The 25,675-nt window shown below is 45.3% G+C and overlaps 5 protein-coding genes across 6 annotated transcripts; 3 read left to right on the top strand and 2 right to left on the bottom strand.

Annotated features, from left to right (window-relative positions):
* Nucleotides 1-5,159: 5,159 nt before the first annotated feature.
* E1B28_013161 (uncharacterized protein) lies at nucleotides 5,160-6,640 on the top strand. Of its 2 annotated transcripts, XM_043158308.1 has the most exons (5): nucleotides 5,160-5,254; nucleotides 5,313-5,410; nucleotides 5,502-5,851; nucleotides 5,902-6,246; nucleotides 6,304-6,640. In XM_043158308.1, exons 2-4 carry the CDS (start codon nucleotides 5,335-5,337, stop codon nucleotides 6,208-6,210), a joined length of 735 nt encoding a protein of 244 aa, XP_043003652.1. In that variant the 5' UTR covers nucleotides 5,160-5,254; nucleotides 5,313-5,334; the 3' UTR covers nucleotides 6,211-6,246; nucleotides 6,304-6,640. The 2 variants fall into 2 exon arrangements, with proteins under 2 accessions (XP_043003652.1, XP_043003651.1); XM_043158307.1 differs by having other exon boundaries at nucleotides 5,308-5,851.
* Nucleotides 6,641-7,249: 609 nt separating this feature from the next.
* On the top strand, nucleotides 7,250-8,413 carry E1B28_013160 (uncharacterized protein; the record flags this gene model as incomplete). The annotated part of the gene is made up of 4 exons (XM_043158306.1): nucleotides 7,250-7,555; nucleotides 7,616-7,974; nucleotides 8,028-8,195; nucleotides 8,257-8,413. The coding sequence occupies 4 exons, from the start codon at nucleotides 7,250-7,252 to the stop codon at nucleotides 8,411-8,413; spliced, it is 990 nt and encodes a 329-aa protein (XP_043003650.1).
* Nucleotides 8,414-8,548: 135 nt separating this feature from the next.
* On the bottom strand, nucleotides 8,549-9,961 carry E1B28_013159 (uncharacterized protein; the record flags this gene model as incomplete). The annotated part of the gene is made up of 1 exon (XM_043158305.1): nucleotides 8,549-9,961. One exon carries the CDS (start codon nucleotides 9,959-9,961, stop codon nucleotides 8,549-8,551), a length of 1,413 nt encoding a protein of 470 aa, XP_043003649.1.
* A 13,034-nt stretch (nucleotides 9,962-22,995) lies between these two features.
* E1B28_013157 (uncharacterized protein) lies at nucleotides 22,996-25,094 on the top strand. The gene is made up of 7 exons (XM_043158303.1): nucleotides 22,996-23,236; nucleotides 23,298-23,388; nucleotides 23,504-24,002; nucleotides 24,060-24,472; nucleotides 24,541-24,547; nucleotides 24,601-24,633; nucleotides 24,688-25,094. The coding sequence occupies exons 3-7, from the start codon at nucleotides 23,972-23,974 to the stop codon at nucleotides 25,089-25,091; spliced, it is 888 nt and encodes a 295-aa protein (XP_043003647.1). The 5' UTR covers nucleotides 22,996-23,236; nucleotides 23,298-23,388; nucleotides 23,504-23,971; the 3' UTR covers nucleotides 25,092-25,094.
* Nucleotides 23,090-23,744, bottom strand: E1B28_013158 (uncharacterized protein; the record flags this gene model as incomplete). The annotated part of the gene is made up of 5 exons (XM_043158304.1): nucleotides 23,090-23,129; nucleotides 23,184-23,216; nucleotides 23,279-23,382; nucleotides 23,440-23,649; nucleotides 23,712-23,744. The coding sequence occupies 5 exons, from the start codon at nucleotides 23,742-23,744 to the stop codon at nucleotides 23,090-23,092; spliced, it is 420 nt and encodes a 139-aa protein (XP_043003648.1).
* Nucleotides 25,095-25,675: the final 581 nt, after the last annotated feature.

The raw sequence follows: 25,675 nt of genomic DNA, 5'->3' as shown, positions 1-25,675 counted from the left end.
AAATAAGAGTGTAGACCATTTGTGGACAATAATAGATGTTCTTCAGCGTAACTTTCGTCGGACTTTTCCCGGGTCCCATCAGAAAGTAAACCTGCATGTTCCCCTTGCCTATGGCATTAAAAGATCGTCCGTCGGCGGCCGTAATAGGCTCCGGAGGAATTTCGACGTAATCACTTATACTATCGCGATCTGGGGTAAAATGGCTGCTTGCTCCACAGTCTATAATTTTATCGGAGTCCGTGCGGGTAGCTGCATTGGCTGTATGTTCGCTTCGGAAATCCGACATAATCCGGTGTTTGGACGCTGCATAGTCCACAGAACTAGTAGCTAAGAGCGCAACTCCGTCGGACTTTTCCTCCTTTTCAGCTACGTTAGCACCCTTTGCAACTTTCTGCTTCTCTTTCGGCAATGCCTTAAACCAGGCAGGCGCACTATCTGCCTTACCTCCTCCTTTGGCATAACAATCAGTCTTGATGTGACCCTTCTTGTTACAATTGTGGCAAGTGGTATCCTTGTGGGGATTTCCACTACCTCCACCTTTTCCGCTTTCTCCGCTACGGTTCCCTTTTCGGTTTCCATCGGATCCGCGAGCTTTATTAAAGGAAGCTACAAGGGCCTCCTGCGACTTCTTCTCCTCCGCCTGCATTAGCGATTGGTCATACTCACTTTTGAGACTTGATAAAAGTACTTCAATATCGACTGGTTGATTGCTGTTTCGGGCTATGATGGAGATCGAGGTGAGTACGGGTTTGTACATGGTGGACGATGATAGGGAACGAGTGATGTTAGATGTAAACATAAGGTCGTCAACAGGGTGTCCCATTTCGGCCAACTTTTCTCGGAGTTCCTTCATCTCCGTAATGTGATTCCGGAGGTTTCCGCCTTCCGATAATCGCATGTTTTGAAGTTTCGTCAATAAATCGGCCGCTATAAGCGATCCGCGATTTTCGTTGACATCTATAAGCTTCTTCCAAACGTCGCATGCTGTCAGTAAATCTCGGACCCGTATGAAGAGTGATTTCGGAATGGTTTGATAAATGAATTCTTGGGTCTGAGCCTCCTTCTGGTCGTACTCATCCCATGCATCCTCATTCTTCTCTACGGCCGCTTCTTCTACCGGTAGTAGCAACGATCCTTCTTTGTACCACTTCCCATCTTGTTGTAACACTAATTTTTCCGGCTTCCGTGCGGTCCCGAACAGGTACCGTTTGAGTCCTTTGGACACGGCGTGGTTAACGATTCTGGACTTGTAGTCTGACCAGTTCGCACTTCCCTCCTGTAGGGTAGGTAATTTCTGTACCAGTTTCAAAGCTGTCGAGGACGACACGGTTTCGTTGCCGGGGCCCATAACCTGTGATGCGCAGTGTTGAATAGAGTGTAAGAACGGAGAAACGTCGGAGTCCGTCGGAGCTCCGGAGTGCGAGAGAGTGGCTAAAAGGAATGTATAACCTCAGTGGTGGTTTGACACTACGATAATTAGTGATGTGCGGGCTCGGGCTCAGGCCCTAGGCCGGCCCGAGCCGAGCCCTAGGCTTCACAAGCCGAGCCGAGCCCTAGCCAGGGCTTTGCAGGGCCCAAGGCTCGGGCTTGAGGTTTGGAAAGCCCAAGCCTTGGGCCTGAGCCCGGGCTTTTAGTAACCGCTCTTTTACTTCTTTTATGCAGCTGACAAGTCACTAAAGACTGTATAATTCTTTGTACAGACTAAAAAGCTCAATTTTTTCGAGTCAAATACACAATATCCAACTCCTCATAACCTTATTATCAATACTTCCTGCCAGGGAAAACCTCCCACATGTGTTGCTGCTGCCGCACTTGCCAATGGTAAGTACCACCACTTCTCTAAAAGTATTCTAGATGTGTAGTTGTACTAAATAACCTAAATAATGAAGCTTCGGCCTTGATACAAATTTTCCTTAGTAAGCCTGGGCTCAGGCCCAAGCCGAGGGCTTAGAGCCCGGAGCTTGGGCTCAGGGCTCGGGCTTGGATTTTGTTAGGCCCAAGCCCTCCTAAGCCGAGCCCAAGCCCGGGCTTCAGGCCAAGCCCGAGCCCGCACATCACTAACGATAATAGGCAATACCTAAAAGGAATGTATACTATAGAAGGTAATATGAGTACTTCCAAAGAAGGGAAAATAATAGAAGACTTACACCTCAGTGGTGGTTTGACACTGAGGTGTGAGTGTACGTATTTAGTAACTATATACTCTAACGGAGATTAAAGGCACGTGTTTATTTGATATACAACATTTGCCGCTACCATACAATTATATTGTCGTTCAGGTCAACTGCCGACTCGTAACCTGACATCAACCCGATTCGGAGACTCCCTTCCCACCTGCAGGTTTGCATGCCTCGCCATCGAGACGACGCATCACATATTTGTCGAATGTTCTCGATTTGCGAACGTAAGGCAGTCCTATTCCGACAAAGCCTGTTCCCTTATTAACAACATCTCGGATTCTCTTGGCGTAAGGCGATCTTGTTATTGGCGAACGAGCTTTTCATCGACGCCCCCTCGTGGCCGTTGAAAGTATCAAGGTATTATTATGGGATGATACCGGACATCACATCATTACTCCGGCCAACGCCTCACCGGTCACATTCTGACCAAAATCGTTTTGTAACCCGAGTGGCCCAATCTCTACACACCATTTCTATCCAGTTGACTGCTCGTATATGGGGTTATGTTCTCCGTCTTCGTGCGTTCACCGAAAGGGATGCTACCTCACCGGCACTCCGTGTGACGGTTCCTATACATCTTTCCTACCTAGAGCCGACTCAACAACGACCTCCAACTGTATAACTTTGTTTATTTTCATAGGTGTTCCCTTCTTGCATCTTCTTACATTTCTTATATGTGCTTATATGTTTCCCCCTTCGTTACAAAGAGCTATCGAGGTCTTTACTTTCGTAGATACCTGAGTTACATAAGTGACGTAGATAGCCAATCATATCACTTTTCACTTTTCACTTTTTTTTCCGTCTTCCTATGCAGCTTTGTAGCTGTCTCCCTCCCGTCGAACTGTGACACTATAATGCCAGCAGCAAAGAGTCAGATAAAAAGAACATAGCCTGAATTTGAAGAGTAGCCATGGCTGACTCTCCCGCGAAAGAAGCACCAAGTTGTCGTGCCAGCCACTTCATCTATGTATGGGCTTTCACTGGGATGATGTATGAGTTCTGGCGTGCACAAATTAATTGAAAATGGTATGGTTATCATTATTTCCGTTTTCTTTCATCTAACTATCCACGTAGAATCAACTTCAGCGGCGAGTCGCCTACTTGACGGAACGGTCACCACAAAAACCCCATTACGCCTTGATATCCCTACTTCCCATTCGGTTACACCTACATCTACGCGCCTCGTGGTCGGAGATTGGCGACTCGTTGTCACGACGGTCTTCTCCACACTCATCGCGATGATAAGATTGTTCATGGACTCTCCTGCCACCTCAAATTACTTCACATATCATCTCACGCAGACGTCGAGAGTAGATTCATCGTCATTGGAAACCGGAGTCAAATCTTTGTGCTTTGTCGATGGCCACTCCCCACGGCCACCGTCAAATTTGGCAATTCCGTGCCACCCGGCGATAATCATGAGCGATAGTGTTTCTGTGAACTTGAACCGCTTTGATCCAACAACTGGAACACTACCATATTCGCACGTATCAGGGATGCCTCGAATAGCACGGGATTAGATGAAATGTCAAAACGAGAAGAGAGAGAGATGATGATGAAAAGCACGGGCTCGAGGATCTTGTTGGTTTCCCTGGAGGGATCAAAACAGCTGTAGCCCAAGTGCCGAGTATCCGACATCGGTTCTCTTCACCCAAGCATGGTGCTCGAAGATGCCACAGCGCTCGCTGCCACATCAGGAAAATCCCAAAACACGAATTGGTGCGAATTAGGGATAATTCGTACCAATTCTCCCTAAGGAGCCGAATTTGAGATGGTTAGTTCGCTTGGCGGAATTTCGAAAATCAAACATCCCCCTTTTTTCATTAGCACTAATTTGTCCTTATTACCACAATTTTGCATGCTTTCGTTGCCTTTGGTTGGCGCATATTTTCATATTTTTCTTACAAATAGTGACTTATTTCACAAGTTGAAGTTTAAACCACATCAATTATATTAATGGTAGTTACAATAAAATACATGCAGTAATAATTAATATATACTTAATATATAGAAGAATGCCAGTTGGAGAGCAAAAAGACCTACATGCCTATGAGTATAGAGTAGAGCAGAAAAAAAGCTTATGACAGTCACCTGAAGACAAGTCAAAAGTATTGAGGATGGTCCTTGTACGTATGGATTTCATGTCATTCTAAAAATCCAGTAAAAAAATGAGCCTGCACCCCGGGAACTAGAGGACGAATCAACTTACATCACGAGTTCATTCAATGCTATGACGCCGTATTGTCTGAGGTATCTGAAATGTTAATAAATTTCGGCAACAAAAAATATTTATCACTCACAGTCAAAAAGTCGAGTAGTCCCTGCCAATTGGTATGAAAGAGTGATTGATGTTTGGAACGAATATGTGTGTTAGGGCGGGAGAAGGTAAAAAAAAAGGAAGATGGATGGAGGGAGGGAAGGAAGAAAGCGAAAGTCGGAAAGAAATTTTATGTGGACGAATTTATGCCCCGGTCCCGGATTACCCGGACAACTCGGACAATCCATGTGTTCAGATCCCGCCCTGAATACATGGGCATCTCGGAGTAACTTCGTAAAAAAAAATTTAAGTTCACCTCATCACCTGCAGTACACCCGAGTTATCAGTACAATGTCAGGCTAGAATGCTCCCTCCTGCTGGTTTATTTTTGAGATTGTGTTTGTGATATTTTAAATATAAAGCTGTATACCAACAAACTTGCCTCAAATATTCTTGTGCATTTTATTGTTTGCACAATTTCACATAAGCCAACAAATTTGCACAAATTATTTTGGTTAGAGCTCCAAATTTTACCTAATTTCCCCAAAAGTATCAGAAGTTCGGGAGAATTAGTGCGATTTAGTTCCCACTGTAAGTTAATTCAATCGAATTATGACTAAGGCATGCAGAATTAAATAAATTATAACTAAGCATGCAAATTGGGGGGATTAGTCGGATTTATACTAATTCGCAAATCAGGTTTTTCCTGATGCAGTCACATAGAGGAATCGATCAATTTTCCATGGGTGGGACCCTGTTGTGCGGTCCAGACTAGTCATGGCCATGATTGTGCCACCGATGCGTCACATAGGTGGAGGTAAGGTTGCAGCCTTTTGTGTGTTTTGCGCAGCCGCTGATGTCTTCTCTAAGGAAAGGTCGCAGTGGCAGAATTAGACCATGATGCCTCGTGATTTGACGGAGCTGTTGAGATGTGGTCAGAACAACGCCCTAAAGTTGTTTCATGCCGCCTATCGTAAGCCTTTTGATCGTGGTTCGTTTACCCCTGCTTTGGCCAATACCATGTCCAGTCGGTATAAAAGCAGAACTTAGACCGCCTCCGACAGACCATAAAAACCTCTCATCAGCCACCAATCTCTCATCCACTTACCCTTACCAGTTCACTTCCTCACACGATATCATGATCATGACACCTGGCGGAATACTTCAAGGCCTTCAACTCACCAGCGTAGAGGGTACTATCGTTGATCTTTTGGCAAATCCCCTCGTAGACCAGGAAACTCTCGGACCCAACAGAGCTTGTTGCCTGGCTTGCGGTGCTCGTATCGAGTTCTATGACGACAATTACGCCTATGGTACTTTCCATGCACATACCACGAGATGCGAGAAGGCGAAAGCAGCTTTGAGACAGAACGGGAGGTCTTTTCCTTACGCGAACGAGATGCAGAAGCTTTGGGTAAGTTCATATTGTTGATATGCGTTTTTCGTTTCTGATCATAGCACCAGCCAAGAGACATTCTTCTCGATCAAGAGGAGAAGAAGTACCAAAGGGGTCTTTACTCGAAGTCGATCATGGAGGTCAAACGCCGGAAGGCCGTCTACAAAGAACATATGAAATCTCAGAAGTCCAGCTCATCAGCCCCGGATTTCCCTGCATCGACTTTAGAACGGTTCCCGCCTCACGATCGTTTGTTGGATCCCTCCTTCACAGTAAGGGAACCTCAGAGTACCGGTAGAAGTACAGCTTCGATGATCGGGACTCTCAGGTTACCTCCGATAGCTCCCACCAACAACAGAATGCCTCACCCCTCATGATGACGACGCACGGTGCGAAAGGACGTATTCCTCCCAGTATGTTGGCTGACTCCGTCGTGTTCTTCTGATATACTGAGACGCTCTTCTCTCTAGACGGTCATCGCCAGTTCCCTCGCCACTAGTTATCGTAGCAACACATCATTATCTCGAAAGCCTTCTTTATTATGACGTCGAATCTGGGAGGTTGCTGACAATGTCTCGAGATTTTATTCTTCTGTTACCCACATCTTCTCCTGTATGTACGAACCTCGGATATAAGTTAGCCTCGCCAACCTCACTCGTTTAACTCTTGCTATTTCCCCATTCACATACCTTAAGCAAGCTCTAGAGTTTTACTTATCTTTAAATGTTTACCGGCTTGGAAGTAGAGTTCTTCTCTTCTTGTAGCAGACATGTCATGAATTGTCCAATACGGTATTCGTTGACGACGAACTCAGGTCGGGTGTTGGTCCTAACACCTTGAACTTCGGCGAGTTCTACGATCACCTGATTGACCTGCCGAGTTTTGAGCTGTTTGTGTTCGATTTTACCTCACCCCACCATCATGATCAGCAAGCCACTATTCACGAGGCTGCTTTTCTGTTGACGTCTCGCACATATCCAACTAGTCCCAGCAAGATCCAGTTTACTAGAGCAATACTAATGCAGATCTCGTTTCCATTCTCCGAGAGGACTTGAAACTTGAATGGGCCGGATCCTCAGAAGTGGTCAGAATCACGTACGTTTCTCGTTAAAACCCGATTCAACGTGCTCTTATAATTATATGGCACGTTGATGGATTGAAGTGGTAGGTTAGCAGAAACTCCATTGTTGATTCAATTCTAGACAGGAACTTCAATTGTTCCTGCTTACGCGGTTTTTGCATGGTCCATTGTAGCACACATATAGGAAGGACGATTGTCCCGAGATTCACTGGTATATAAAAGGCACTGGGTGTTTCGTCACACGACTAGATCGCCCAACCCCCACCTCCAAGTTCCCGTCTTCAAGCTTCAATTTTCTTCGTCTCCGATTCTCCATTCACGCTCTCAAATTCGAAATGGAAAAAACTAATGAGACATCTCAACAACTCACTCTGGCTGAACGTCAGAAACTCGCTTTACAAGTGGAAGAAGAACGTATCCTGACGTTTCTCAAGGACCCCTTCATTGACCCTCTCAAGCTCGGTCCGAACAGAGCTGTGTGCAAGCCTTGTGGTCGACGAGTGGGACTTTCCAAGGGGCGGTTTAGACTAAAAAACTGGAAGAGACATAAGGAGGAATGTCTCATGGCAAACTTTGTAAAGGACGAAATCGACAAAGGAATGGAATGGACCGGTAATGGTTTCCCGCCTGATCCTCGTTCGGTGCTCTCCCCTCTCTCTGTGATGTTCTTCTAGTATTGTTCTGACCCCTCCTTATGATAGGAGGAAGATATAGCAGTGGATTTGTCGGAGATGTTTGCAGGAAGGGGGCTGTTCTCTGCCCAAATGCTACCAGCTTTTCGGGAACTCGGGTTCGGGTGCGGAGGTGCGCCTTGTAGAAGTCCAAAGGAACCCCACGAGCCTCGTTCCCGCCAACCTTCTCAAACTGGCGCACCGACTGCAAGCTCCTCTCAAGTTGCATTTAAGATTATCGGTCGTTCGGGAAGAAGAGAACAAATGACACATCCCCGGAGTCGTCCATCCCCTCTTCCCAGTTTCCCGCCACTCCAAAGAGCTCCTAAGAGAGATTTCGATGAATTAACTCGCAGGAGATCCAAAACACCCTTACAATTCAATTTCAAGTAGGTCTGCCTCGTCAGACATCCCCAATGATTCACTACTCATGGGATTCCAGTGAGCAGGGGCAGAATATGGAGGATACCCAGTCGCTCAACGTCCGAGTTGGCCGTCCGCCGCTCATAAGATTCCAATCATTTAGCAGTTTCAAAACGAGAATATCTGAGATTGGAAGAAAGTTCTCTGGAAGTCTGGTTGGTTCTAGGGATATAGGGTGGAGTAACAAGTACGTCGCTCGTTTACCTAAACCGGATCCTCTATTAATGCTTTCCCCGCATTCCGTTTAGCGCAACATCAGCTACAGCCCAAAGGTCCCGGTCAGACATCAGCAAATCGTTTATTCTCTGGAGAAACGATCTATTTGGGAAACAGACAACTGGCCTTGAAGGTTCCAAGGCCGTGCAGAGGAGTGAAGCGAAGCTCACGAGAATGGGTACGATTTGAATGTTTATATTTTCATCTCTGTCGACTTTTCCACCTTTACGTTTGCATCCTCGTCCGCTCTTCTATCCCCTTCACTATATTACAAATTATCTTTAGAACCCAGTGACAAGTTGGAACAAAGTCAATACGATAAATCTATTCAAACATTTTCAAGGTAACTCGATTCGAAATCCATTCCTCAGTCTGGTCATAGATACCGTCGCCCTGACACATATGCGATAAACCCAGGTGAGACCCGGTCCCCACCCATGTAAGGTTTTCGTTGAAATGCATCATGACAACGTTCTCCCGCAGTTGCCTCAACGCTCGGGGTGAAAGAGATACCGTTTGAACTTGCGGTCGAGCCACAAGCACTTGGCAAAGCCAAATAAAGTCTTTCGCATCGTCGGTGTCAATCGAGAGGGATTTCAGATTTTCCCAGTCCCGTTTGGAGGCAGACGAATCGAGTCCCAGAGCATCTGGCTCAGTATCGATGAGAGTGATATCTTCAATGCGGCTCTTGCGGAGTCCCCCGACGTACTCCGTCTCAAAGGAGAGGCGATTACCGAGGTGGCGGAAGCTTATTCTGCGCAATCCCGGGAGGGAAGATGGGGGAGGGAGGACGTTGGAAATCCCCGTAAGCAGTTCCGAAGCGTCCAATTCGAGATATTCGAGATTAGGCGCCTCGATTCGGGTAAGAACATATTTGTACTGCCGGTCTACTAAATCTTCCGTTGTCCCGAGGTCAAACCCTAGCGATAGTGATTGGAGGGATGGCATCGGGACTGACTTGACCGATCCTGGATCAACAGGAGAGGGAATATGTAACCGCCGAAGGGTCAACTCCTGTAAGTCAGGAGAACTCATAGCCATCCTCCGCAGTACCAATTCATCCAATACAACATTTTGCAGTTCGATGACCGTCAAATCCTTCAACGGGTATGTGGTCGCTACTCCTAGAAATCTGACCCTCCGAAGTTTAGGAGTCGACCAGAAGAGGCGACCCCAGGATACCGGTTCATCGACATCCCTCATAGGTACTCGGAGTTCTGAGCTGTGCGCTCTCTCTGTGTGATATATCTTGATTTCCTCGAGAGCGGGGGCATTGAGGCAGTGGAACGAGTTTAAGAATATAGGAGTGTTAGTGTCAACCATACAGTCATCCGATACAGTGATAGAGAATGACCTCAGCCTCGAGGCATGCTGTACGAGCGAATGTGACAGGGCATAGAATTGGTCGATTTCGCGGTAAATCTCTCCATGAATTCGGACATTAAGGTCGATTAAACGAGAACCTGAACGCTCAAGCCATGAACGAGCCCATTTCCCGGCGTCATACTCTTGTTGGCGAAGGGCTAGGAGTGGGACATGAATTTGTGTGTAGAGGCTGGGAGTGCTCGCTATGCCATTCCATCGACGATCGACCCGGGAGCAGACAAACAGACTGGACGGCGCGATGTGGTCGTCGCAGGCATCGAGTGCGGTAAGTTCTTCGAAAACCTGAACCAGAATCTCCGCAGGGAGTTTATGGATGGATGAGGGCGAGGAGTGGTCAATGATAGTGGTCATGATTTGGGAGGCACTAAGGGGCTAGCTCCTTATCTCTGTCCGTAGAAAACTATAAGTCTGTCATTATAAATATAAACTCCATCAGCAACTTACACTGCAACTTGCTGGTGAACTTTTTCATCTTTTCTGGGCTTTTCGGCCAGTTCGACTAGTCCACAACCTCGCAAGTTCACCAGCTTCCTCGCGTACCGCAACCACGCTCCAGCCAACGAGAGCTAAATTGCTGGCATGTACTCTAAAACATGATAGCCACCCTCAGAAACCCTCCAACAGTGGAGGTTTTCCTGAAAAGTCAGGGTGACTGGAAAACTTCGGCCGGAAATCAGATCTTCAGACATAGCTGGTGACCGGTGACTGGTCGACGTTGGCTTGTGCAAGTCCAAAAAGTCGTCAAAACGTCCTATGCTCGCCTCAGTGCGCATTCGATGAGTCACTTGATAGGAGCTTTCACCTTTATCCGAGTACGTTCAGGTCGAATCTTCGTGTATGGTTGTCCCAGTCACCGAGTTGGCCAAGAAAGCGTTACTTGTGGAAATCCGGCCTTCAAGGCCTCACGGTCACCTGACATTCCGTCATCCCGCTTTAGGGGCTTACTTTCCTCGTCGTTGCTCTGTTGTAACTCTGTTACACCAATTATTAGCTCCGATATAGACTTCCGACTCGCGGCGCTACAAATACCAGTTTGCCATTCAATGTGTATACCAAGATCAGATGCTTTTGATCCATTTTACACGAGTATGAGATGAATATATGAAAGAATTCATACAGAAATGATAATATTGATATTACGAAAAGCTTTGGTTTCAAGTTTCTGGGTTTGGATCAGGCTGGTTGCACCATCCCTGCACCAAACCTCCTTCGGGTCATACTTGACCTTCAATTTTCTCGAGTAATTAGACTATGTCTTCTCAGCTTGACGATCCCGAACGAATTTGGTCGAGACCCATTCGGCGGCTTTCGCGTCTTGGATGGGTCGAGGTGTCTAAAAGAAGAACAAGGAGCAAATTTAATGGCCACGTTCATTATCCAAAAAATAATAATTCCTGCGGATATTCACCAATTTGAAAAATTGCCTGTTTCTCTCGGTAAACACCATATCATATCCTTTCTCCCTGTGAGTTTATCCCTATGACGAAAGTACCACATCATGGTCGAGCCCTAAAGCTCTAAACTCTGGTCTTCCTTGAACCGAATCCAGTGATCAAAAGAAAACCTCGGTCCCACAGTTTGCTGAACACAGTGCCTGACTCGAGATGGTGCACGGTTCAGAGATTGATCAGCAGTGTAAGTGACGGCTGCGATATCCATCTCGAAGACATGTAGGACGGAACTTCATCTGGCAGGGTAACGTCATTTTTGATGTAGGGGATGAGAAGACTGGGCTTCGATAACAAAACCATAACGTTAATTACGAATACGAAGCAAGGAATTCGCAAGTTGGGGGAAGCATACATATGGAAGTCAGGAGGCGCTCTAGCAAACCCGAGAATCATTTTGGTGCTCGAGTTGTTCTTGAGGTCTATCTAGAAGTAATCGCAAGAGAAAACTGTTTTTAGCGGAGATGGAAGGGAGGAACAGAACAGATGGATAGATGTCGGACATGTACTAACTGTGGGGCGTTTGGGAGAGCGATCTTGGGATAGCTCCTGCAGGCATTGGCCTAGGCTCTTAATAGAGGGTAGGTCTTCAAAATGAGTTCTGCGATGACCCTGAATGGATTAACGTTTGCAGTAGAGACCGATGGATATAGACTTACTGTGGAAAGCCCAAAAGAGATTAAGTCCTTCCTTCTCACTCATAGCAACAATCCGTTGTGGCGGAACTAAACGTTCCTCTCGTAGATCCTGCTTTGACGGCTGAGTTTCCAGTTCTTCTTCATTCTTTTTCTTTCATATGAGTTTATTTTCTTGGACTTTGAATTATATGCTCAAAGACCTTTTTTTTATTAGCCTTCAAATCACGCTTACATTACATTCCTCTCCAGCTCTCTCTCAAATTCGTACGTTATGGTGAAGAAGCCAAAATTTCCCGAAAACCCTATCAAGCTCTTGTATGGTCTGCTCCAGTGGGACTTCGTCCACCCTGCTGTACAAATAGTTCGATCCGTCGCCGCGTCGAGACTTTGTCCACCTCGGAGTGTAGTAGCATTGACCTATGACGGCTGATTCAGACTTAACAGAACATTTGATTTCGGATCCAAAAAGTTAAATTAAAACGGTCATTTTCGGTATCTAAACTCTTTTTGGACTCATTACTATAAAAGTACTTTTCTTGTAGCTTCCAAAACTCCTGCACACGGACTGCTTGTAGCTCGTATATACAGTCAACTGTCGAGAATGACAGGTATCTTTCTTTCCCCCATCTTGGAGGAGACCATGTAAGATCTTTATAATGATTACCAGATTCTCTGTTTGGACCTGTTATAATGATTAGCCATGCATTTCCAAGAGCTACTGAATATTAATGTAACTGCTCCCCTATATTCTATTCTATTCATTTCTATTACTAGTCCCTAATGATTTTTTTTTGTAATGGACCATCCATTAATGACCTTTTTCTGTTTTGCCAGCTGGCAGGTTTGGCAAACCCCACGGGTCTTTCAGCTCCACCCTCTTGGTTTGTTTGGATTTGATGCTGGGTGGGGGCTGGGATAGTGTGGCGAGCTTGGAAATGGTCTCGTTTCCTGCGGCCCGCTTACCAGCAGACAAATAAATAAAAATCAGGACAGGTAACGCCATTTTCCATTCTACCAGTCAGGTGATACAGGTGGCAGTGATCAGCTGCTGAACAGGGTTGAGCAAGTGCCGTCACGCCGATGTATAAATGGTCGGTAGTTTCCATAAATTGCATGCTTTGATTGGATCTGAGCCCACTGCCGCCAAATGCCGCCCAAACACCGACCGGTGTTCCGGTTACTATATTTACCGGACCCGCAAAAAAAAAACATATTTGTGTTTGCACATGAACAATGGCACAACGCCTGTCAGTATCTTGGCTATGACATAATGGAGGTCTACTGATGTGAATTCCAGGATATCTTGCAAAACTATCGGCTTGTTCACCCTATTCAATTGGTGATGACATTCATATTCACCAAACCTAGTTATTCTTGCATGTAACCTGTACTATCAGAAGGTATGTGGTAGTAGTACATGTTTTCCAAGTAATTAGAGAATTGGTTTTTAAACAATAATTAAGTTTGACTTATGTGGGATCATTACATCCATCAAGGACCTTCTGGTACTTGATGATAGTACACAAATAGTACAAGTTACATGCAAGAATAACAAGGTTTGGTGAATATGAATGTCATCACCAATTGAATAGGGTGAACAAGCCGATAGTTTTGCAAGATATCCTGGAATTCACATCAGTAGACCTCCATTATGTCATAGCCAAGATACTGACAGGTGGTGTGCTATTGTTCATGTGCAAACATAAATTATGTTCTTTTTTGCGGGTCCGGTAAATGTAGTAACCGGAACACCAGTCAATGTCTGGATGTCATCACCAATTGAATACGGTAAATTAGCCAGCGGTTCTTTGAGATGTTTTGTTGTGTATGTCAGTATGCTTCAATCAAGGTGTAGCCAAGGTACCAAGAGGCGACATACCATTGTTCATGCGTGAATACAAAATTATGTTCTTTTCTGCATGTGTTTCGGTGGCACTAAACTCAGATCCGATCAGTGTAAGGTGCTTACGGCTCCAAATAATTTTTCTTCGGCTCAGGAACCATTAATGCTTAGGGACTAGTAATGGAAATAGATATTATAGTTACATTAATATTCAGTAGCTCCTGGAAATGCAGGGCTAATCATTATAACGGGTCTGGACAGAAAATCTGGTAATCATTATAAAGATCTTACATGGTCTGTTGCATCTTGAGCCCTATAACTTTGAGCCCATCGATCAAAACTTATTGAAGACATCAAGCCCCATTCCGAGCTTTCCTTAATTCTTATTCCTTTTATTAGTCTACTTACACTCGGTTTTATCTCTAGACTAAATCCGATCGAGTTCTGCAGCCTTGGCATCGCCACTTATGTCTATCATCAGCCTCGTGCTTACGGTTCCGACATTGCTTTTCTTCTCTACGCTTACGTTGTCAAACTTCTGACCAAGACGTCTCGCATCTTTTACCAGTAACCCGCAACCACACCATATTGGTCTGCGTCGGCATAACATCACTTCAATGAGCCCCCTCCAACTGCGGCAGACTCTGACAGACTGTGGTTGCCCAAATTGGCCACCAGACTTCCACAGAAGATGAAGCCGGATAGGGACTGAAGCGCTGATTCCTTCACCTTTAATGGGAACTAGAATGGGGTTTTGAGATAGAGCAAACTTGATTGCGAGAGCGATGAGGGTTTAGGGATGGTGTTCTTTGGATAACGGTATCTGGCAGCATCCTGTTCTGGTGAGGAGAACATGAGGATTTGGCTTTTGAAACCAACAGGCTGCAAATCAGATGTGACACTGAATGGTAGAGCTTTGATTGTCGAAACAAAGGGTATATACAGGACGAGCGCCAGGTCAGTCTACCATCTGTGGGGTCAATGGATGATAGCAGTTGGAATTAGCCAGTGGAACACCATATATTAGGAGGCTAACTTGAATAGAATCATAATCACAAAGCCATAGAAGGTGGTTGAAAAAAAAGAATTGGATTTCAAAGTATTCATCCAAGGCAGTGTGTGGTTGACAATGTCAGCTTACATAATAATGTCCCGAAAACGCCGTGGAGATCACGCGCTTTTTACTCTCCGACTTGGAACTCGACCCTTCCATCACAAAAAAACAGGGATTCAGATACTCGAAGACATTCACGTGTCTGTGATATCATGCCCTGTAATCGGGATAACATCCCTGTCAGATGATAAGGTGGAGTATCCTGGAGTATCCTGGAGTATAATGGCAGGGGTACACCATAACCATGACCGCCCGTTGTCCGCCGCTGTAACTAAGGTGACAAGTTATAATGTAGATAAGAAATTATGCAGATTATATAGGTTTATCATAAGGGAGTCACGTTACTAAAAAATTACTTCCGTATATGGCAAATCTCGGCATATGGGATTACTGGACTAGTCGCTCTACAATCAGGCATTTCATACTGTTTTTTCAGTTGTATTTCTGTATAGAATCTATATATTTAACATGATATTACGTTCTATTTTACTTAGATACTCATCAAGGCAATTATATGTACAAGCTCATACTTTGCGCTAATTTCTTCTTGGCTGAGATTGCACCAGGTATTAGCAATTTTGATTGCGTTACACACGTGCACACACCCTACCTACTATGTACAGAAGGTCCCACGATTAGAATACACCTATCTACTACTCTACAGGTGATGGTAATAAATATTATCTGATTCCAAGATGATCATCCACCAATATATCTCACAGATACCTTGTTACCCTAATGATAACCAAACAAGAAAATTACGGCGGAGTTATACAGGCCATGATAATTATAGGAAGAGACGACATGGAGACCTAGCGATAAGTACAATACACGTTAGCTCCTCAATCAGACACGATGAAGGTGAAAGAGTGAGGAGGGAAGCGATGTGAATAGTGTATGTATATACGGGGTCACATGATATGTACCAACACACCCCCATCGCACAAAACAAAGTAAAGTGAGAAGAAATAGAATGAAAAATAAACTGTAAAGTAAAAGAAAATGGTGAATTAGAGAGGGACCAGCCCAAGTGCAGATTTGTGATGTCTGTGGAGAAGACGAGCAAGAGGTTTAGTAAAAATATCCGCAATCTGTTGAGAGGTATGGACCCAGTTTAAAGAAAATGTACCACAATGTACATGTGAACAGATGAAATGAAACTTAATATCAATATGTTTGGAATGGCTTGAAGTTGAATGTCCTTCCACAATCGTCATTGACGCCTGATTGTCTGAGCGGATAGGAAAAGGGATAGGCATTGGACGATCGATCAATTCAGAGTAGGTTTTCATCCAAAGAAGATGATGGATGGTATGAGTGAGAGCCGCATATTCCACCTCTGTCAAAGAGATAGCAATCACTTTTTGTTTGGCATTCGACCAAGAGACCACACCCCCATCCAGAAAAATCGCAAAGCCAGAGATGGATTTCCGGTCCCGTTCGTCAGATGCCCAGTCCGCATCAGTATAAGCAACATTATCCAGGTCCGATAATGCGACTTAGTTGACTATGCTACAAGGTTCTTTTTGCACTTTAAACAGTGCTACGGAGCGATATTTGTCGTATCAAGAACTAGAGTGAGCCCGAATTGCTAGTTAAAGCTAGTGCCGCTAGTAGAATGTGCCGTAGGCGCCGCTAGACCAGTTAGAGAGAGCCGTAGATCATGTCAGAAAACTGTATGACTGTTCGAAACCTGTAGAACACTATGAGCAGAGGACTTAAGCGGTAATTCACCGAGTTCTACTCTCTACATTCTACTATGCACTGGCATATCAAGGGATTGTACTATTAGAAGACTTGTAGTCTTCACAGAACCGTTCGTAGCAGAACTTAACAAAGTCAAAAGACCTTCATACTAGGAGTACCTACTTCTACGGGGGATTTAGTTGACAAGAAATCGGACATTGGACCACACAGACTAGGAGAAATTTGATATGACCGTAGATCGAGTCCCGATCTGAGGAAAAGACAAAAAGACATGATACAGATCCCAGATCACAGATAGAGTACCCCGGAACCAGGCAGGAATGAACAACGGATCTTGGAGTCCGCGCTGTTCATGTGCTATGGCGATTCGGAACTCTGGATCCATATGCTGGAACTACTTGGACACACAAAGTCCATATGATTTGATAACGTCGAGATGCAGGATAAAGTCCGTAGGCAGGAAATACCATATGGTACGCCTATGTAGGTCCATTCTACATGCTGAAACAAGAATGAAGAACGGTCCAGATTGGCCCAAAACATATGATTCGAATACGGAAAAGCTCCGTAGACAAGATTCTGCACATGTAGCAGTCCCTAGCGATAAGACTCCGCATGGATTCGTAGCTACGGTGCATTATTTTTAGAAATAGAACAAGTAGAGATAGGATTACAAAGCTAGCGTAGAAGTAGTATAAAAGCAGCTCATGTATCCGTAGATAAAGTAGTACTACCCGTGCGTAGGAAAGTCCTGAGTGGGTTGCCCGTGAGTAACTGCTCTTGACACCAATAGAGAGATTTGCCCTGTCTTTGTGCAGTGAAACGATAAGAATTGATTTGAACCATACGAGACCGTCGAGGTCAAAAACTAGAGAACTATCCGTCCGTAGGCCGCCGAGGTCTTGATTACTGTTTCGTGATCCGTCGAGGGTCTTAGCGTTCGTGTCCGCCGAGGACTTAGTTTTCATGTCCGTCGAGGGCAATAGTCTCCAATCGTTCGAATTAGTCTTACCGTAGACGAAATTCATAGTCCCACTTAGTCCACTGGACAATAAACAGAGCCCCTACAAACCTTAGAATCCCCGTAGCTGTGGTGTTTTTACACTTGCAGTTAGACATTGATTTCATAAGAACTTCATACGATACTGAGACTGTGATCTTGTGCGTAACCTTTGCCAAGCAGTCCACCCTTGCAATCTTTCCTGGTGTGTAGAGTTATTGATAGACTTTACATGGAGGTTTACTAGTTTTGGGTTGATTTGGTGTTGGTGCTACTCCCGTAGCTCTGATATTAGGTTGACTCTTGAGTGGTATACTTCGCCCATTAGCGCTCCGCCTTGCCATTTTGTTGGTGAGCATAAGGTGCTGTTACTTCTTGTAGGATTCCCCAGTCAGAGAGCTATTGTGCAAGGGTGCGTTCGAGGAATTCCTTGCCATTATCATGCCTGATCGATAAAACTTTCCAGTTGTGATCCCGAGACCTGTCAAGAGCTTCCAAATGCGAGATAGTATCTTTGACGTGATGAGAGGCGACATTCTTGTGGTTAAGTGGCAGCAAAGACGCCCAATTCATATAGTCATCCAAAATAATATGGAACTATTGGGCACCCGACGGCGATCGGACTGGAAAATCTCCGCAAGTATCCATATGTAGTAGTTTCAAAGGACGGTCAGCTCGATGTTGATTATGGTCATAGGGATGTTGTACACCCTTCCCTTCAATACATGGGGCGCAAATTCCTTTCATGTGTTTTCCGTTCCATTTCAAACCGGTCACATAGTTCCCATTTAGCATTCGAAGTAGGCGCCATTCTCCAATATGACCAAGCCGTCAGTGAACAATATCGCCATCATCATCAATAGGATCAAATGTGAAGCAAGCAACATCAGATGCTAGAGGTGGGACTTCCATACGATCTAGTGGAGTCACAAGAGAACTATTGATGAAATGTCCACGGAGGAAGAATAAGCAGTGTACCCAGTCCACCGACCAAGAGGAGCGTTGGCCAGTGGGGGATGTAAAAGAGGTAGGCAACAACAGTTTATTGACACCCATATCAAATGAAACTGCGAAACCACTCTCAAGTAACGCACTAGCGCAGAACAGGTTGAACGGAGCACCAGGCGTGTACAAGCAGTCATGTAATCAGAGACAAATAAAGCTGTCCTCCCCTTCCAAAGGCAGTTCAAATACGCAAATTCCACTGCCACAGGTCACGACAGATTCTCCACCAGCTGTTGTCAATTTAGTTTCTGTGAATGGGTCATACGAAACAAAATGAGACAGGTCATTGATGATATGTCGAGTACATGCCATGTCAAGGACAACAGAATATCGCTGAACAGTTTGAACATAAGCATCTGGATCGTCATGGCAAAGCATAGACAGAGGATGACTTGGTTGTGGCTCCTCAGGTTCGATCAGACATGCAGCGTATGTTTGAATCTCTTTGATTTCACTTGTAGCTACAGCAGCAACATTCTGGCAAACAGGTCGTATATTATTAGGAGTGGAATTATGATTTCGAGGTGCAGACAGCGTAGACACCGGCAAAGTAGTGGATGGAGTGGAAGAAGGAGGCACCATAACTGCAGTAGCCTGAGCAGCGTTCAGGATACGCATACAATTTCGACAGTCATTGACGGAACGACCAATGCCCCCACAACCCTCACAGACCAGACAATTCTTGTTCTGTTGTCGAGTCTGGTTTCTCAAAGTTCATGAGTTAGTATCTGATATTTGCAGAGATCGAATACGCTCATTTATGACAGTCGTGGAAACAGAACGTGCCATTTGTTCGAATATGATTGTTGAGCAGTTGGGTCGATTCGCTGCCTGTAGAATCTCGTGATGAATTTGACCGAAGATATGGTTATTCAGTAGACCATTTGCAAAATGTCGTAGAATGTCTGGCCAGTCGACATAATCGGATTGTGATAAAACCCCAGTTTGCGTTCGATAGTTCGAAACATAATGTTTGACTTCAGCAAGTGTAGAAGCTGTGGTCTTGAAGAGGGTATCTTTCACAGCCATCGCACTGAGTCCAGTACCAACACCCCAGTTTTGGTGTATGTGATCATACAGTTCCCGAGCTGTAGTAACCCTTCCAGCTGTCAGAGGGCCAGGCAAACACGCCCGAATTTCATTCGAAACCCGGCAGGTCAATATCTGCCACACCGCATGATCGTTTTCTCTCCAGCTATCATATTCCGAATGTTCGGAATCCAATGAATCTGGACCAGGTAATGACAGAGGGTAGACCGGTGTGTTATAGACATTGAGCACAGCACTTGGAAGTGGGGGTTTACAGATGTGACTGTTAAGTTGAAGATGGGTAATGGGCGACATAACCTGTTGGTCCCAGGTAAGGACGTTCTTTGAGGTCAATACATCCATCTTCTTTATTTCCGAGATCACGTTCGAGACAGCAGATGGAAGGACCTTGGGTAACGCATAATGAGATACCCGGGTAATAGGTGTCATATCCGAAGCGATAGGACCAGAGCGTACATCACCATTTGAGTTGTCCGTTACGTCCCGATCCACTGTATCCAGATATCCATGAGTGTCCGGGGTGCGCTCAGCTGGAACATGGGAAGAAAAATGTACATGAGGAACAGGAATGGAGTCTGCTGTAGGTAATGTATGTTGTTGAATTCGGTTGGGAATGAATGGATTAAAACTAGATGAAGAACGAAAAGGATTACGATTATTATTGTATTCTTGAGAGACATTATTTCTAATGAGTGAGTGAAAAGGATTGCGAGAATTAAAAGGTTCTGAGCGTGTGGAAGGAATGGTGTGATGCGACAAATCATTAATATGAGGAATTGGTTCTGATTGAGCAGATGTAATTCGATTCACAGGAAAAGTAGAATGAAACTGGTTGAGGTGAGCGTTGTATCTATCGAAAGCCGAAACATTTGGATGGTATAAAAGGGGTTCATTATAACTGTATGAATTAGGAAGAGGAAAGTTTGTAGTAGAAGGGAACGTAGAAGAGTGAAAATCAGGGTACGTAGCTGAATCTGTCATATGAGTATTCCAGCGACCCCCTTCTACTGACACGGACAGGTGGATATATGTTGCTCAGGACCTTGGGTAGACCCTGGTAAACGTGGTGGAAATGGCACCGACTGTGGTGTAGGGAAGATCTGTGGGTGCGATGGTGGATGATTGATACGATCTGGAGATATCGGTGCTTGGACTCCATTCGGATTCTGATCATAATGATTAAAAAATTCCATCTCGTATGATCAAAGCGTTATCACCATTGATCAGACCGATCGTTGCATGCAGTGCAGGTGAGGTGTTATAAAATGACTCTTGTGGGTGAGAAAAAAAATGTCTGTGTATAGTCAAAAGATCTCAGTATCAATCTTCTGAACCTAAAAAGAATGGCCCATAACCTATAGGGAGAGACGACATGGAGACCTAGCGATAAGTACAATACACGTTAGCTCCTCAATCAGACACGATGAAGGTGAAAAAGTCTATCAATATACCTAGTGATAAGTACAATACACGTTAGCTAGGTATCAAGTCAGTAAGAAAGTAAACGAATATGTAGCATAATAGCTTACCTCCTCAATCAGACACGATGAAGGTGAAAGAGTGAGGAGGGAAGCGACGCGAATAGTGTATGTATATATGGGGTCACATGATATGTACCAACAATAATGATGTCAGAAATCCGGCAGGGAATGAGCTCCGCATATTTCTTGATGGAGATCATTCAAGAATTGACAATTTGGAGTATCAATGCTAGTGTTATCATCGGTGCATTCGGTTTGGTTCGGCGCGGTTTGTACCAGTTTGGGCTTTGATGGGTCGGCAGGAACCATTCAGGGACACGGTTTGGGCCGAAAACCTGACCCAAACCAGTTAAACCGTGGTTCCTGAGTAAAATTTCCTCAGACAAATATATTAAACTTTTTGCCGACTTTTTGTGAAATGATGGCAAATGGCACCACTTTGATGTGACAATGATAGTGCTCTGATGTGACATTTCTTGTGACTCATAGGTGCAAGTGACCCACTGGGTCACATGGTTCAAAAACAGGGTTTCTCGGGCCGAAACCATTCTATATTTGGTTGTTTCAGCAAACCGTTTATGGAACTATTTCAGCAACTCGGTTCGCAGTTCGGTTACAAACCGGCACCAGCCTGAACTCATGAGAACACTAATCAATGCTAATCAGATGATACAGACGTATATTAATCTGGGTAATCTGGCGAGCAAAAGATAATGAAGGATATTCCAGTATCTAGTGTCGGCATTAGGGCTGCTCGCCGTTACCGTTCTTGATGGGTGACGGGTGCCGTTGAACAGCAGCCGGGACCGTCCCGTCGAGGAAATTTATGAAATTCAGTAGTGCTGTGGACGGGACGGCCGTGTACCGTTGCCAGACCTCTGAAAACGGTAATAAACGGCCGTTAACGGAGTCCACGGCTATAAGGCGTGGAAAACCCCTAAGGCAGTGACCCTGGCAGTCCAACATCGTCTATTGTGGTCCGAACTATAATACGAGGGAGCTGTAGGTTGGGCTGAGGGCAAGCGTTAGCTTGACCAGGAACGCAGGAAGATCACGCTGCTGGGTGGGCAGGATTTTCCGATGATTATTTACTCTCTCGCAATAGTAGTTGTTTCTTCACTTGTTAATATGTTGTTGGCTGTGGAATTTCAAGACAAGAAATAATTTGATTGACTAGTTGTGAATCAACTGGGATGTAAACTATGTGGGTATTGGTAGTTTCTGTGCATTCAAGAAAAGGACAAGACGTAAAGTTTAGTGTCATGTGAGGTGGGTCGGTGGGTGTAAAAACAAGTGAAAAAGGTTCGAACGCTGGGTGAGTGTCGAACGTGGAGAACTGTGACAAGGCAGGAGCAAGGAGCTTAGTCACCACTCTCGCTCTGTTGGAACCTCGATGCTGACTCATGCTTCGACGGCATCTACAGTACAGTAGGAACAGTCTCCATATGGTACTCATCATCTAATTGTGTCATTTTACAGCTGTTTCCATAATCGTAGGCCGCTCAGAAAAAAATTTGATGATGACCAAGCAGGTCCCACGACCCCAACGCACCAGATCTATGGCATGGCCGACTTGACTCGCTTTGTGCTTCACGTGGGTGCAAGTGTGATATTTGTGTGATATGCCTACGATTATGGAAACAGCTGTAACCTACTTTTATTTCTACTTATGCCCAAATGAGAATTTTCGGATCATAATATCAACATAATACAACAGAAATTGACAAGATTACCTACTTTTGGGCTAATTTAAAGTAAGCTATGGTCCAAATTTAGAGCTGGCTACTAAAAAGGAGTTGTTTAGTAGTATTAAATCAAGTTAAAAGGGAAAAAATTAGTACATAAGGGCTTTGCCGACCGTATAACCGTTGACGGCCGTTATTTGCCGTTTATCATACCGTGCCGTTCTGAGGCCATGCTCCGAGTACCCGTTCGGCGGGCAATTTATGACGGCCCGGGACCGTTGCTGACTTACGACCGACGGCCGTTTACCGTCGACGGCACGGTGAGCAGCCCTAGTCGGCATCCTGGCACATGATGACAACACGTGTAGTGACATATACTATTCCCCGGTTTTTTGTGATGTCACTCCCTCGCAAGTTTACTTTTCATGGATACAGGTGATAGCTATACTTCAAACTTAGCCATGGATAGTTCAACCTAGTATGGCTTACTTCCTTCTTCGAGTCTTGCTCACTTTGCAAAAACGATATCACACGTCTCGCCCTTAAAACTATGTGAAGAAAGGAGTCAAATAAGCTCGGTCGAACAGAGAAACGTCACGTACCCGACATTGTTCGCTCCTGGATTTTGTAAGAAACTATCCAGAGTCAAATCCAGGTTAGCTTCCCACAGTCAAGTGTACCCAGCAACGAGACTTACACGTATCCTCTGTCGTTAGACACCCCCAACTTCTTCTCCAAGTACTTCGTAAACTCTCGTACAACTGCTTGGTTGACTCCTGGGTTACCGACCGTGATACCGGTCTTCAGGTGAGTAAGTAAAGCTTTGGTGACATCGGGATTATAGCGCTAAGCACTGACCAATGAACAACTGAAGCACGGTTCGAGAGAACCAGCGAAACAGAAAGTCTGATTTTGTTGCAAGATGACGCCAAACAGTGCTTCGGGCGTTTTCAGCGTCTCAGAGGCGAGCTTCACATCAAGTGTCAATGAAGGGGTTGCAGTTTCATTTGAATGTTTCCAAATCCTTACCTTCGAAAATCCCAGAACAAAATCTTTCTCGTCAGCAACCTACTCCGGGAACAATTTCAGACGCTACGGTCTTGAAGACAGCGGAATAGCGAAGAACAGACCTTCACATTCGTCTCTACTCTGATGGTGGGCATTGTTGTTAGTGGGTCGGGACATTTTCCAGAGGGTACGATGAGAATTTAAACGAACGGGGTGGGAATGACCATCAAGTCATTCGCTGCTTATCGAAACCAGCTGACTATTTTTGTATTACCGAGGCAAGGAAAAAACTGAACGTGCGAGTCTTTTTTAATCATGAGAACGAACTTGCTCCCGGCCAAAAATCACATTCGCGATTACTCCTCTTTTTCCCTCCGCTCAGATGCCTCCGCCCTTAGTTTGGCTTATCACAGGTATGTCCTCATTTATGTCTGTCGAAAAATCGTACACCTTGATCCAGCTATCCTAAGGAACGTCCTCTGGCCTTGGAAAGCGCCTCGTAAAGTCTGTGCTTGACCGCGGCGATTATGTGATCGCTACCGCTCGTCATCTATCCAAAATCCAATCTTCCGATATCTTCTCTCCCTCTGAACATCTCAAACTCCTTGAACTCGATCTCTCCTGGGACTCTTCTCGCATGCAGCGCGTTGTTGAGGATGCGATCGGATTTCAGGGCAGAATCGATGTGCTAGTGAATAACGCGGGATGGGCTCTCAAGTATCTCGTGGAGGATTGCGGGGTTGAGGAGTTCAAAGAGCAGTTTGAGTGCAATTTTTTCGGTGTCGTGAGGTTGACAAACCTGGTATTGTCGGGTATGCGACAGCGAAGACAAGGATGCGTAGTGATGGTTGGAAGCAGGTCTAGTTGGCTTTCGGAGCTACCGGTGAGCGCGCGGTCTCATTACATGTATGTGTATTAGGATGGAGATCGCTAATACTTATGTTGAAACAGGCGACTGGTAGGTTATCAATGACGAAGCTTGTGACTCAAACTGATATCCGTTTCATTCAGCGTTATACACATCCTCGAAAGCCGCGTTGAGAGGTACACGCGACCTTACCTTCAGGTCATCTACCATCACTAACATAATGTTTCAAGTTTATAGCGAAACTCTAGCCTCAGAAGTGGCACGATTTTCTGTTAAAGTGTTGATCGTGGAGCCAGGTGCTCTACGGACGGAGGGAATCGTCTCCGCGCGACCATACATACCTCTCGGGAACATCCCGGAATATCAGGATCTGCGCGAGAGGGTGGATACGTACTACAGGATCGACGTCGATGGAAAACAACGCAATGATCCCGCAAAAGTAGCAAAAGTCATCGTAGACGTTGTTAAAGGAGAGGGAGCTGCTGGTGGTAGACCTTGGCCACTGTACCTCCCGTTAGGTGTGGATGGCGTCGAGGCAATGAAGAACAAATGTGAGAGGCTCTTGGAAACAATAGAGGAGTGGAAAGATGTTTCAGGTTATACTGATCACGATGATTATCGCAATAATATATAGACGACATTGCGTTAGAACGCTCAATGCGTCTCCGCTCACCTCGCCTGTGTTCTGATCTTTGCTTCTGCGACTCGGCTTGTTAACGTCGGTATCCATGACAGCTCCCCTCGGGGACTTGAACAGCAGGCTGTTTTCCGATGACATTTTGTTGATGGAAGGCTGAAAATAGGTATCGGGTGTTGGCAAATCTTCGCCGAGCGCGAGCTTCCGTTTATATCGTTTCAGTTGAGGAAAGCTGCCCCACGCAGGACGCAAGCCGCACGATGTTCTTAATGATCTGGAGTTCCCTCCAACGTGATAACAGTTGGGCAAGGAGCAAGGCAGCATGTACAAGACCCTTTTTGGGTGACCTGCACTATGTAAGTATACAAATGCTGAGTCCGTACTTTTTTGTTCCCTTCGAGTCCCGAGTTGGCGGGATCGCTTGGTTCAAGGCGTGGTTGTGAACCGGTTCAGCTTGGGGCTACTAAACAAGCCACTCGACAAGGGTTGTGGAGTCATGGGAGAACGTTGAAGGGTAAAGTTCGAGAACACCGAAGGCAATATTCGGACAAATCCTACGAAGCCGAACTTCCTTCTTTCCT

This window comes from Marasmius oreades, chromosome 9, assembly GCF_018924745.1.
Source record: "Marasmius oreades isolate 03SP1 chromosome 9, whole genome shotgun sequence".
Taxonomy (NCBI): Eukaryota; Fungi; Basidiomycota; class Agaricomycetes; order Agaricales; family Marasmiaceae; genus Marasmius; species Marasmius oreades.
Note: the sequence above shows the minus strand (reverse complement) of the source record. Positions and strands in the feature narration are given on the sequence as shown.